This window comes from Pelodiscus sinensis, chromosome 29 (genome assembly GCF_052426305.1).
Source record: "Pelodiscus sinensis isolate ZL-2025 chromosome 29, ASM5242630v1, whole genome shotgun sequence".
NCBI classification, from domain to species: domain Eukaryota; kingdom Metazoa; phylum Chordata; order Testudines; family Trionychidae; genus Pelodiscus; species Pelodiscus sinensis.
The window spans coordinates 7,153,935-7,167,533 of NC_143080.1; the positions used below are offsets into that span (position 1 = coordinate 7,153,935).

Consider the following 13,599-nt stretch of genomic DNA (forward strand, 5'->3'; position numbering starts at 1 on the left):
ACGTTGCCAGGGCGATGTTTAGGGGCCGGCCTAGCGCGCCGGTTGACCCGGAAGCGCATCCCGCGCATGCTCAGTTCCGCTGGGCGCCGGGCGGGAGGACGCGAAGGCGACCGGTGCAACGAGGAGCCGGGTCGGGGCGCAGCGGCCGAGATGCCACGAGAGATTATCACCCTGCAGCTGGGCCAGTGCGGCAACCAGAGTGAGGGCGGGGCCTGTGCTTGTGGGCGGGGCTTGTGAGGGGGAGGGGCCTATCCCGGCGCGGGGCTTTGTACGGGGCGGGACCTGTGCTTGTGGGCGGGGCTTTGTGAGGGGGAGGGGCCTATCCCGGCGCGGGGCTTTGTACGGGGCGGGGCCTGTGCTTGTGGGCGGGGCTTGTGAGGGGGGAGGGGCCTATCCCGGCGTGGGACCTGTGCTTGTGGGCGGGGCTTTCTGAGGGGCGGGGCCTACCCTGGCGCGGGGCTTTGTGAGGGGCGGGGCCTGTGCTTGTGGGCGGGGCTTTGGGGGGGGGTCTCTGGGAAACTGAGGCACAGAGTAGGGCCAGGCCTGTCCCCCTCCTGGGCTGGCTGGCTGGGGGCGTGCTGCGGGGGCTTTCATCTCCCCTCCCCCAGGCTGAGCTCTGGCCGCTCTCTCCTGCAGTCGGGTTCGAGTTCTGGAAGCAGCTGTGTGCTGAGCACGGCATCAGCCCCGAGGGCATCGTTGAGGAGTTTGCCACCGAGGGTACCGACCGCAAAGACGTCTTCTTCTACCAGGTAAGGGGGGGCGTCCCACCAGGGCTCTGCGCTGCATGCTCCAGAGAGCTCTGCTCCTCCCCGCCGCCGGAGTCCATCGCTGAGATCCAGCCCAGGCTCGGCCAGATGCCCTTTTCCTAGGGCTTCCCCTCTGAGCCTCCTCTTGCAAAACAAAAGCATCACTCCGCCACAGAGATGAAGCTCTGGAAGTCTGCCACTGCCAGCCCCCTGTTGGCATAATGCTGGTATCTCCCAAAGCCTCCAAGAGCCCAGGGGGGATCCTACTCAAGAGTTTCTGGTCCATATTTCTTCTCTGTTCTCTCTGGCTGGAGCCCAGGCTGGCTTGTGGGGTCAGCAGTAGTGAGATTCAGTTGTTATGTCAGTCCACAAAGTCTGCTCCTAGTCAAAACCCTTCCCTATTGATGGTTCTTATCTCCTCTGATGAGAACAAACCCCACCTCTAACTCCTCCTGCTGAGGACACGCTGGGGATTTTGTCTATCCAGCAATTCAAATTTGAATTATGAAAAGGGGCTGATGAACTCAGTCCAGCCCAAAGCTCATTTACGTCATTGGTTTCTCTACCAAGATCTACTGCTTAACAGCATGTTGTCATGGCCTAGGGCAGGGATGGGGAACCTATGGCCTACAGGCCGGATCCTGCCCCGATTTGGCCTGTGATAAGGCTTGGAGCTTACCCTTGCAGTGGGGTGAGCTGGCACTGGTGCCAAGGCTTGGAGACTGTGTAACTGGCGCACCAGCTTCCTGCTGCAGTGGAGAGTAGCAGGGAGCCAGCGTTAAAACCCCTGTATGGTTAGCTCTGTCTTGTGCAGGGAGGAAGTGGATCTGCATGCTGCTGTTTCCCCTCCCCCTCGCCTGGGGGAACAGCAGGGCAGGGAAGCCTGTCCCTGTGTTTTCCTACAGGCTTTTCCCCTGCCACTTCCATTGGCCAAGAATCATGGGGTGCTGCCTGCGAGCACAGGGCAACATGAAGCCACCGGTGCTTCTCCCCCCCCCCCCCCCCGCCAAACAGAACTGCATCAGAGAAGTGCCCCGATCCACTGCCTCGTCTCGCACCCAATGGGTCAGTGCAGTGCTTCTTGTAAGCTGGGTGCTTGTGCAGCCACTCAGGAGCAATTCCAATGCCTCCCAGCTGATTAGCAGAACACCCACAGCTAGTATTGTGTTTCTACTGGTGGTGTATGTTTGCACATGCCCTGGTGCACATCAAAATGTATTTTGCACATGGATGGAAAAAATCTGCACCTGGAGGGAAAAAGATTAGGCCAATGGTTCCCCACCCCGGCGTAGAGCCTGATGTGCTGTAGAGGACGATGGGTGTAGAGCGCTGGGGACCCAAGGAGCAGTTCATATTTGTTCCATATTTACTCTGGTTGGGAGCTGTTTGGGTCAGGCCCATGTCTTTATTCCGTGATGCCCAACATGACTGGGCTACTAGGGGCTCCCACAGTACAGCCAATGCAGTTCCTGTACAGTCTCTCACAGTAAAGGTGTGTTATACTGTTCTCTCACCAGTGGGTGGCACCCTCTGTCACAGTCTGGAATTGTGCCTCGTTTTGATTCTAGGCCCTCTTGTCCTTCTCTGTGCAGGCGGATGACGAACATTACATCCCCCGAGCTGTGCTGCTGGACCTTGAGCCCCGAGTGATCCATTCCATCCTGAACTCCCCCTACGCCAACCTGTACAACCCAGAAAACATCTACTTGTCTGAGCATGGTGGTGGGGCTGGGAACAACTGGGCCAGCGGCTTCTCCCAGGTAACAGGGCTGGAACTGGCCTGTGCAACTGTAACTCCGATCCCTGGGCTGGAGATGTTGTCTGGGATGCCTGGTCTCCCAGCAGGTGCTGGCATGTGATTGCTGTGGCACCTTTCAGCGGTGATTCGCAGGTGACAGCTCGCAGCCAACTGTCTGCCGGCATGGCTGGAAGCCTCGTCTCTCAGCTGATTTGGCTTTGCAATGTGTCTGGGAAGTGGCTCCTTGCAGCTGCCCCTGGGGAAAATCAATGAACGATACCTTTGCTTTGGTTTTATCTCGCTAGGGCGAAAAAATCCATGAAGATATCTTTGACATCATAGACAGAGAGGCTGATGGGAGTGACAGCCTAGAGGTAAGGAAATGAGGATTCCCTCGTCCGTTGTTTTCTGAGCCAGGCTGCTATTTTCGGAGGGCAAGCCCGACCCTAAGGTTTCTGCTGTGTTGTCCATGTGGAGGCAAGGTCTGTAGGGAAGCCTGGCAGGTTGAAGATCTTTGGGGGTCAGGAATCTGGATGCTAGGCAACAGACACATGGAAAGGGTTAATCCTAGGCAGGAGGCCTTTCTCATCTCTGCCACATCCTCTCAACCTTCCCTTTCACCCCGGGCCCACCTGAGACAGGCAGGAGTTGTCCCTGCTGTGTTCCTTACTGAACATTTTCCAAATCCAGTTACAAAGAGCACCAGCAGCAGGCTCTTCCCAGAGCAGATGATGGGCCCTTACCAGGACTCACAACTAGGAAGGCCTCCATTTACCTTTTCTTCAGTTCATCCCATTCCTCCTGCTTGTCTCCTTTAGTATCGGCCTGAATAGCTCCCCTCTCTGCTTCCAAAGGGAGAACATGCTAGCCCCGTGCTGTCCTGTGCTGTCCGCTCCTATTGGTACCCATCTTTCCAGGCTGCCCTCCAATGACTCTCCTGCTCCAAGAAGAGCACTGCTGAAGTGGCACCTGCCTGCTCTGTCAAGGCGTCGCAGGCGGAAGGGTGTTTAGTTTGGTGCCGGGAGTGGCAGCCTGCAGGTGTTCTCAAGAGGGCTTTGTGTGCCTCGGAATCGGCTCTGAAGAGCTCGTGGCAGCTGGTTTCAAAGGGCTTGAGCCTGTCAGATTCCATGTGCAGGCCTGGCCCTCTGACCCTTCTGCTGCTATCAGTGATGCTGTGGAAGGAGGGACTCTCCGTCCAGCCATGGGATCCCATCTGTTTCACTTTCACCCCTGAGCAGACAGAGCCCCCTGCTCTTTACATCTGGCGGTTGCATGGCAACGGGGGAGAGGGGAAAGGTGATAGGAAATAAGAGGTGGCAAGAGGACTGAGGAGCAGCTGGGGGAGAGGCTTAGAGCACCTCTGAGCTTATTTGGTTTAACTGAACAGGCCTCAGGGGAAACAGGGTCCCTTCCGGTGTCCGTGTGGCTCCTGGGAAGTGCTGAACTCGGGGGAGGGGGCCCTCCGCAAGGCTTGTGAGCGGGGAGCGCTGTTCTCGGTGGGTGCCGAGCAGGGAGCCCCTGTGCTTGTGACAGAAGCGCTGGGATTGGTTTGCAGCTCTCCGGGCCTCGTGGGGCTACGCTCGGAGTGTTGGGGACTGCCCGCGCGCCCCAGCGATTCCTGGCACAGGGCCAGAGGGCGGCAGCTGCCATCTGGCCTGGCCTAGGCTCTGGCATTAGCCAGTACTGTGGCTTGCCCCATTCTGCCAATGAGGGGAAGCCCCTGCTAAGCTGCCTTCCCTTGGTTCCAGGGCTTTGTGCTGTGCCACTCCATTGCTGGTGGAACAGGCTCCGGGCTGGGCTCCTATCTGCTGGAGCGGCTGAATGACAGGTGAGTCCCCTGCAGGGGGAGGCTGGCCCTGCCTGGGCGTCCTGCCAAAGCATGAAGCTGGAGCCGGCTGACTCAGAGCTGGGTCCCCACCCCCACCCAAACGCTGTCTTGTGCAATCCCTGGCAGGCCGCCCGGGGGAAGGGCCGGCTCTTGCTGTGCCCAGGAGAGGCTCTGGAGTCAGACCCTTGCTCTGCAGACTCCCTGTCTCCTCCCAAGCTGCTCTGATCAGACGGCTGCCTTCTGAGGCTCTGCCCGCACTGGGCAAGGTGGAAGGCTGCAGCCAGAGTCCCTGCGCAGCCACCCCTGCCTGCCCCAGCATGCAGTCTGGAGAAAAGGGTTGGGAGCAGCTGCTTAATCAGCCGGTGGATGGCTCAGTCTTGCCTGTGGCTTTGTCTGGCAGCTTCTTCCTGTGCTGTAAGATGCAGCGTTGCTGGGACAAATTCCTCTCCTCCCTGGGAGCAGACTTTGGCATGCTGCACGGTGACTCACCACCGCCCGGCATGCTGGGGACTGGCGGGGAACTCGTGGGAGGGGAGGCTTGGGCGGTGGCTCTGTGGCGTTAACCCGCTCGGGGGCCGGGCGCTCTCTCGCACAGGTATCCCAAGAAGCTGGTGCAGACCTACTCCGTCTTCCCCAACCAGGATGAGATGAGCGATGTCGTGGTCCAGCCATACAACTCCCTGCTGACGCTGAAGAGGCTGACTCAGAATGCCGACTGTGTGGTAAGAGTCCGGCCGCGAGCCGGAGCGGGGCCCCTGGAGCCAGCCCCGACTCTCTGCAGGGGAGCCCCGGATGTTCTAACTGCACCAACCAGTCAACAGCTCACCCTCCACATTTCCACGGCACAGCCCTGCCAGGCAGCCCCTCCGAGGCAAGGGCCAGCAGCCTGCAGAGGGACTTGGTGAGCCCCAGCAGACTGCCCAGAGCTCCACTTCTCCCCTGCAAGGCTGGTGGGCCTGAGGAGCTAGGGCCCTTGTGACACTGAGCGGATGGAGGGGGCGAGCTGTCCCCCACCCCCAACATTGCTGCTTCTCTGCTCTCCCTACTATTCCGGGCCTTGGGCTCACAGGAGCAGAGGCCACTTGGTGGGGGGCTCTGGTGTACACCCAGGGGGTGAGTATGGGACCCTGCCCCAGGGTCTGAACCCAAGGCTCCAACAGCAGGACCTGCCCAAGGCCATTGGGCACGTACTAACCAGGGCGCCTGCTCTCAGGTGGTTCCTAGTCTCTGGCACTCAGAGGAGGAGGCACAGCTGCACTGGCAGCCCCTGTTGGACGCCACCTTCACTCCCTCCCCTCTTTTTTTAAACTGCTGCAAGATTGCTTGGGCCTAGAGAACATAAGAATGACCAGACTGGGTGAGACCAAAGGTCCATCTAGCCCAGTGTCCTGTCTGCCCACAGTGGCCAGTGCCAGGTGCCCCAGAGGGAGGGAACAGAACAGGGAATCATCAAGTGATCCCTCCCCTGTCACCCATTCCCAGCCTCTGACAAAGAGAAGTAGGGACACCGTCCCCGCCCATCCTGGCTAATAGCCACTGAGGGACCAACCTCCATGCATTTATCAAGCTCTTTTTTGAACCCTGTTAAAGTTCTGACCGTCACAACGTCCTCTGGCAAGGGGTTCTATAGGCTGACTGTGCGTTGTGAAGAAATACTTCCTCGTTTGTTTTAAACCTGCTACGTATTAATTTCATTGGGTGACTCCTAGTTTTTATGGGAATAAGTAACTAACTTTTCTTTATTCACTTCCTCCACGCCAGTCATGATTTTATAGACCTCTACAACTTCCCCCCTTTATCTCCTCTTTTCTCCTCTCTAGAGGATGGAGGAGCAGGGCCTGGGGGTAAGCATGTGGGGCAGAGCTGTCCTGGGATGGCTCCGGGGAGCACGGCCCAACAGGAGGAGAGCAGCTTTCTGTTGAGCAACAGTTACGCTCAGGGCTAGCTGGCCCCGGGAGTGAGTCAGTTCATGGTTTCATGTGTCCGATGGCCCAGTTCTGTGATGGCATCCAGGTGGCTGAGGCTGTATGGGTCTGGGTTCTCGCCTGGAGAAGCAGGCCTCAGTCACTTGGCCGCAGCCCCCAAGAGCAGCTCTGATGGGGCCGACTTGCTTTGATAGGTGGTTCTGGACAACACAGCCCTGAACCGGATCGCCACAGACCGACTGCACATCCAGAACCCGTCCTTCTCCCAGATCAACCAGCTGGTGAGTAGCCCCTGAGGAGTGCTTGCCCTGGGGACTTAGCCACACCTCCTCCAGGCTGGGTTCACCTGGAGTTGCAGGGCCTGGGGGTGGGGAGGAGCTGGGCCCTCTGCTGATGAGTAGCTCTGTTTGGAGGGCCCGGTGGGAGGGCCTGGGAAGGGGAGTCCCAGCCAAGCTCTGGTTCCAGGGAATCACTCCAGAGCCCTGCCCCCGAACCGTCCCTGCCCTCTCTGTACCAGGTCTCCACCATCATGTCTGCCAGCACCACCACGCTCCGGTACCCCGGCTACATGAACAACGACCTGATTGGGCTGATCGCCTCGCTCATCCCCACCCCCAGACTCCACTTCCTGATGACGGGCTACACGCCGCTCACCACAGACCAGTCGGTACGTGCTGCAGGTCCCCAGGCGCGCGGGCAGCCTTGCGCCATCCCCCCGCCAGCTCCTGGCCGCCTGCTGCACCTCAGCCAAGCCCCCTGCCTCCGGGCTCTCATGCATTCCACGCCCCACACTCTCCTTGCTTAGCCGCAGGCATGGCAGATCCCTGCTCCCCACCCCCGACCTGCTGAGTGGCCCTTGCCTGGCTCCTGAGGCAGCCCTCTCCCACAGGTGGCAAGGCTGGTGCTCCAAGCTGGCCTCGCGCTGCCGGCGGCCCTGGCCCTCCCAGGGAATGCAGCGAGGCTGTTCCCAGGCTACAGGTGCTCAGCTCCAGCCTGCTGCACTGCACAGCTCCTGGGGGATAGAGGCTACCAGCCCCAGGGATCTCCCCAGGGAGCGCAGGCACCAGCCCCCTCGGCCGAGACTCGTGGTCGTGACGCTAGAGGCAGGCGAGCAGGCCACTTGTGCTGCCCTTGGCCATTGCTTATCCTGTCCGGATCGCTGTCCCCAGCCGGAGCCGGGGCTCCACGGGGCCGTAGTGAAGGGAGGCTGGGCTGGGATGCTGTGATGGCTCCATGTCACCATCCTGCTGAGCTAACCGGGCCCTTTCTCCTCCCGTCCACCTGCATTTCCCCAGGACGTTGCTCAGAGAAGCATTTCAGCGAGGCTGCTGGCTCTGAAACGGGTACCCTGTGTGCTCTGTCCTCTCTGCTCGGGGGGGGGCGAGGGGGACTTTGCAATAGCTGAATCCGTGTCTCACGCCCTGCCCACTGTCAGCTGGGGCCCCCTCTCTGCCATTCCCTGGCAGCCTGGCCAGCAGAGCGTAGTGTGACGTGCCCAGCCTAGGGCAGAGGGGTTGGGCCTCCAAGCCAGGCATCGCCTCCTGGCTTTGGGGGAGGGTTGATTTCCCACAGTGCTCAGCAGCAGCTGCTTAGAACTGGCTGTTCTCAGGCCGGCCACCACGGGGGCCAGCTTTTCCTAACAGCCCAGCCCGCGCCCCCCAGTCACCGAGCAGCCGCACTGCAGCGCTGCCCCCGCGCGTGGGCTCAGGCTTGGGGCTTCCCCCTCCCGGGCCTGGCCTGCAGCTTCCTTTCGCACATTGTGCAGCCGACAATCAACCCTTGGCTGCAGCAGGTTGGGGCATGTGCCAGGCTGCTGAGCTGCAGCCTGGCCAGGTGCCTTAGGGGACATATGGGAGTGCTGTGCCAAACCCCATCCTCCCCCGTATGCAGGACTCATGGGGCCCCGGAAGAGCAGAGTGGGGGTGGGGAGGCTTTGCTGGCAGCAATCCCAGCAGGAAAGCCCCTCACCCTCTGCCCTGTGCTTATGGGAGGCAGCAGGGAGCTTGAGTGATGCACCCCAGGCCTTGGCTCAGTGCAGGACCCTGGCTGCTCTGCACCCAGTGAGACACCCACAGAGCACGGGGACAGGGCCCACTTGCGGCTGCAGTAGCTGCCTTCCTCAGCATGGATTGACAACTCCTGTCAGGGATGGGGGAATGGGGCCGGCTCCCTGGCACCTCCTAGAAGGGGCATCGCTACAAGCCCCAGGCTTGGCCTCCGCTGTCCTGTGACCTCCTGCATGCAGCTCCTTGCCTGTATGTGTGACTGGCCCATCCCACAGGGCGTGTGGCTCTCTTCCCCCACTGGCTGGCCCAAGGCTGGGGCAGGGGTTTGTCTCTGCTAAGCTCAGCAGAGGGCAGCCGAGCCCCTGCCCCGTGTGTGAGTCCAGTGCTCCCTGGGCCAGGGTGCAGGCTGGCCTCGCCCTGAGTGCCCCGGCCTGGCGTTTGCAGGTGGCCAGCGTGCGGAAAACCACAGTCCTGGATGTAATGAGAAGATTGCTGCAGCCTAAGAACGTCATGGTCTCCACCGGGCGGGACAGGCAGACCAACCACTGCTACATCGCCATCCTGAACATCATCCAGGGCGAGGTGGACCCTACGCAGGTGAGCGAGCTGCTGGGGGCTGGCTGAGTCACGCAGCCCTGGCAGTAGGGCTGAATGTGGGCAGCAGGGGAGCAAGCCAGCAGTTGCAGCGAGGAGCCAGGCTTGCAGCAAGCCATTGACAGCAGAGCCAGCCCCTGGGCGAACACAGCAGGTGCGGCACGGGCCTACTGCAGGTCGGCCATGCTGAGAAAAGCCAGCAGGCAGTTGCCTAGATCCTGCCCCACAAGCTACCATGGGACGGGGGCACCGTGTCTGCCCCAAGTGCCTGTCGCTCAGGTGCAGCTCAGCCCAGCAGAGCAGCTAGGACAGCCCGGCAGAGGGCACCAGCCCTTTGCTGGGGCACTGGCCCCACTGCTGGCAGGAATCTCCCAGGGCAGGTGGCTGGGGAGGGTCCGAGCCCTGCTGCCACCTGTTACTTGTGTCTCCCCAGGTTCACAAGAGCCTGCAGCGGATCCGGGAGAGGAAACTGGCCAATTTCATCCCCTGGGGCCCTGCCAGCATCCAGGTGGCACTGTCCAGGAAGTCCCCGTACCTGCCGTCCGCACACCGCGTCAGTGGGCTGATGATGGCAAACCACACCAACATCTCCTCGGTGAGTACAGGCCAGGCTGCCTCCCCCCAACTGCTCTGCAGCCATGTGGGCCAAACGCTCCTCCCTCCAGTAGGGGCTGTAGCCTGTGCTTGCCAGGGGATCTGCGGGGGGGGGTAGAAAGTGGTGGGCTGCCTCCTACCTGGCCAGAGAAGGGGAGTGGGGGGGAGAGGTGCTGTGGAGAGCGGAGGCCCATCCAGGACCGAGAAGGCAGAGACTGGAATGGGGGAGCGGGGTGAATCAGTCCCCTTGCAGCATTTCCTTCAGTAGAAAGTCATTCCGGGCCCAGCTCCCCAGCGCCTCTGATCCATCGGCAGGACCGGACACTATATGCAGGGCCATACGGCCTTTGGAGGGAAAGCCGCCTCTTGTGTTTGACTTCCTGGCTCTGCCACTGCCTCCGTGACCTTGGCAGTATCACCTGGCCCCTTGGAAAGCACAAAGCTCTCCGCTGAAAGCGGCTCAGGGAGCAGGCCACAATGGAGCCCCAAAGCAGAGGGTTTCTGAGCTCTTTGCTTAGAGTGGTGGTGGGCCAGCTGCAGCCCCCAGGTGGCTCATTAGGGATCTGCCTGCAGCCCATGCACCCCCTCTCTGCCCCCTTTCCTCCACCTCTTGCGCACTGCGCCTATCACTTACCTGTTCCCCCGCCACAACCCCGTTTGTGGCACTGTGAATTGGCGGATTTGGGGTGTTGTAGCTCTGGGAGAAGCAGGGACAGTGCAAATCAGCCGATTCATGGCGCTTCAGAAGTGCTGGGAGGCAGGGGAGGAGCAGGTAAGTCAAGGGCGTCCCGTGAGAGAGGTGGGGGGGGTGAGCGAGTCACAGGTGGAACCCCAGTGGGCCACAAGTTGCCCACCACTTATCTTGCAGCTGAGAGGGAGGTGGGCCACTCACTAGCCCTGGTTGCCCCTCGCTGGCCTAGGGCCTTTGCATGGCTTTGCTCTGCATCAGCCCCAAGTGATAACCCAGCGTAGCCATGGCCACAGAGATGCTCCCCCACCCTGGGTGACAGTCACTTTCCCTGGGTGTATGGGGTGAGGGCCGGGCCCCACTTACTCATGGTGCCTTGGGGCTGGCACAGCTGTTCGAGCGGACGTGCCGTCAGTACGACAAGCTGCGCAAGAGGGAGGCCTTCCTGGAGCAGTTCCGCAAGGAGGATATCTTCAAGGACAACTTTGACGAGCTGGACAACTCCCGGGAGATCGTGCAGCAGCTGGTGGACGAGTACCACGCCGCCACGCGCCCCGACTACATCTCTTGGGGCACGCAGGAGCAGTGAGCGGCCGCAGGCGCTGCTGGGGAGCCCGACTCCTCCCTTTCCGTGTAGCTTCAGTGGCCACGAGCCACCGTGTACGTTTTATCCCCGTGACTTCTGCTCACGCCCTCGCCCCCTGGGGAGGGCCGGAGTGGGGCTCACTGGCACAGCAGCACTGCATGCTTGGGAGTCACCCTCACATGGGGCAGAGCCACGGGCCCCGCGGGGCAGGCCAGCCTTGCTGCTGCCATGCACCTGGGAGCAGGAGCTCGCCCCGTCTCAGGGAGGGCGAGAGAGGCACCAGCCTGCAAGGGGCCAAAGCTAAGAGGGGAAGCAGGTAGGACCTAGCTAAGCTGGGCCCCTCGGCTCCCCCTGCACAGGCCCTCAGCCTTGTTCTTTCTGTGCCTGACCAGCTGGCACAGAGCGGCAGGCACGGCCGTGGGCTGTATCTATTTTTGTAGATTACTTTGCTTTAATAAAAGATGGTTGCTGCAAGGAGCCCTCTCTGCGCTGCCCAGGGCCTGCCAGAGCTGGGAGCGGGTGACAGCAGCCCCAACCCCTCAGCCAGTATTGGCAGGGCTTGCCCTGCTGGGGCAAAAGCCAGGGGGGCCTACAGAGCCAGCTGCCCCCTAGCTCCCTCAGGGATGTCCCGTGGGCCTGCCCCCCAAGTCCCATTGAACCCTGCAGGGGAGAGGCAAAGTGTTTTCTCCTGGCAGCAAGCAGGAGGCAGCCTGGGGCTATGTCTACACTGCGCTGGTTTTGTGCAAGAAATATGCAAATGAGGCTAAGCGTGGAATAGCGCCAAGCCTCATTTGCATCGTTAATGAGCGGCCGCTTTTTGTGCAAGAGGCTTTTGCTCAAAAAGGAGCCGTCTACAGGGCTCCTTCTTGCGCAAAAACCCCCCTTGCGCAAGAGCTTTTTTATTCCTGGAAAAACGGCTCTTGCGCAAGAGGGGGTTTTGCACAAGGAGCCCTGTAGACGGCTCCTTTTTGAGCAAAAGCCTCTTGAGCAAAAAGCGGCCGCTCAAGTATGCAAATGAGGCATGAGGCTATTCCATGCTCAGCCTCATTTGCATATTTCTTGCACAAACCCACTGCCATGTAGACATAGCCCGGGAGTGAGGGGTCATCCATGCTGCACCCTGCATGGAGCCCGAGCCAGCCATGCTAGGTGAAGGCAGCAGGGCCCCCCCCAGCACCTGCTGCAGCCAGGCTGGGGCTCCCGGCAGGCCATGTACAGGGCCTGGCTCTGGCTACAGCCAAGGCCAGAACAGGCCCCTGTGAGCAGCTGACCACCCACCCTGAGGACTCGAGAGCAGGGCCCTGCCCAGCTCATCCCTTTGCAGCTAGAGCCGAGCTCTGAGCCTGCCGTCCCGCTGTCAAGGCAAGTGTCGATGGTGGAACCTCCCTGCACCCCTCTGGAGGGGGCTCCAGTGGTGAGCTCCACTCCTTCCACCCAGGGGCCTGTCCGCCTTGCTCCCCAGCCTGAGCCTCTGCTCCCCACGGAGGTACCCAGCCTGCCCCAAGCAGCTCCGGTGAGCTGCCCAGACCAGTGCCTGGCCTCTGGCCCTAGGGCAGCTTTGGACTGGGTTATGCTTCTCTGTCTTGCAGGGGGGCCTCAGCCCCTGCAGATTAATGTGCTTGGCCTGGCAGCAGCCTAGTGCCAGGCACTAGAGAGCCAAAAGTGGGGGTGGCCTCTGCCCCGTTACATCACGTTTCCCCCGTGACCCCTCTCGCCCTAGTGGCCATGGAACAGCCCAGCAGTAAGAAGAGGAGCCAGCTGTGTGTGCGGGCCCTGGCCCTGCTGGGGGGGGGGGGGGGGGGGAGAGCAGAGCTACAAATGCCATGGCTCAGATGCAGCCAGCGTTCCCCTCCCCCCCAGTAGGCTGAGGGCACCCTCGCTGCTTTGGGGCTGATCCTCCCCAGAGCTCCTGCCAGGCCCTGGCTGCTCGCTGATCCTGGGGTGGAGCTTCGCCTGAGCCCCTTGGGCACAGACCCCCACCCTGCCAGACTGAAGAGCATACCTGGGCACCACAGCAAAGCCCCAGCTGGGGTGGATTCAGCCCGACAACACCCCCTCCCCATGTGGAAGTGAGGGGGCACCCCTGGCTCCAGCCCAGGTGAGAATTAGCCTTTTCCTCTGATCCAGCAGCAGGAGATGGGAGCTAAAAATAGTCCCCTGCCATGTGCCCAGCCCAGCCCCCTGCCCGCCTGGGCACAGATGGATGCTGGAGACGGCCCCCTCCCCCTGCTTGCCAGGCGGGCGCGGGGGGAGGCTGGGCCGGCAGCCAGGGGGAGGTGGCTGCAGTGTTGATTAAATGCCAGAGGTCAGAGCAAGGCAAGGTGGGATAGCGGCTCCCCGGCGCTCTGGCTCCGTGCCAGGGCTCTCGGGCTGGGAGAAGGGACCAGCCCAATCTGCCATGGCCAGCTGCCAGCCTCGGCCCTTGGGGCACTGACTCCACAAGGAATCACAAGCCCCCAGCAGGGCCCAGAACGAGGCCCCAGTGCCCGGCTAAGTGGGCAGCTTGACTCTAGGGCAGGCTGGGCCAAGGCCCCAGCTCCCAGCACACAAAGTGGTGGCCGAGGGGGCAACACACAGGTCTGCCCTGCCCCCTCCCCGCCTGCCACCCCCCTACCACCAGGCCTGCACATCAGCCCCACCCTCACTGCTCCAGACCGGTCCCTCCCAACCTGGGCAGGGCTCCATCACCAACAGGTGAACAAGAGGCCAGCTGGGTTACCCAGGCCGGGCTCCACCGGGAAACACCCCCAGCAGATCCTGCTGCTGCCATTCCGAGAGCCTGCCCCAGTCCTGTCCGGCCACAGGAGCACCCAGGGGACACACAGCTGTAGGCTTTTGAAGGTGGCAATTTCCCTTCTCCAGATGAGGGGCGGAGGTTCTCTGCAGACTCAGGC

At 61.4% G+C, this 13,599-nt stretch overlaps 1 protein-coding gene across 1 annotated transcript; it reads left to right on the plus strand.

Moving 5' to 3' along the window:
- Window positions 1-39: 39 nt before the first annotated feature.
- On the plus strand, window positions 40-11,182 carry TUBG1 (tubulin gamma 1). Its single transcript, XM_075911336.2, has 11 exons — window positions 40-199; window positions 637-749; window positions 2,339-2,506; window positions 2,790-2,858; window positions 4,233-4,312; window positions 4,908-5,034; window positions 6,432-6,518; window positions 6,755-6,904; window positions 8,688-8,840; window positions 9,271-9,432; window positions 10,511-11,182. The coding sequence occupies exons 1-11, from the start codon at window positions 67-69 to the stop codon at window positions 10,706-10,708; spliced, it is 1,440 nt and encodes a 479-aa protein (XP_075767451.1). The 5' UTR covers window positions 40-66; the 3' UTR covers window positions 10,709-11,182.
- Window positions 11,183-13,599: the final 2,417 nt, after the last annotated feature.

Excerpts from the sequence above, each read along its gene's own strand:
- TUBG1 (XM_075911336.2), top strand. The coding sequence starts at position 67 with ATGCTCAGTTCCGCTGGGCGCCGGGCGGGAGGACGCGAAGGCGACCGG. Across the intron at positions 6,519-6,754 it reads TCTCCCAGATCAACCAGCTG|GTCTCCACCATCATGTCTGC; the intron begins GTGAGTAGCCCC and ends TCTCTGTACCAG. Across the intron at positions 8,841-9,270 it reads GCGAGGTGGACCCTACGCAG|GTTCACAAGAGCCTGCAGCG; the intron begins GTGAGCGAGCTG and ends GTGTCTCCCCAG.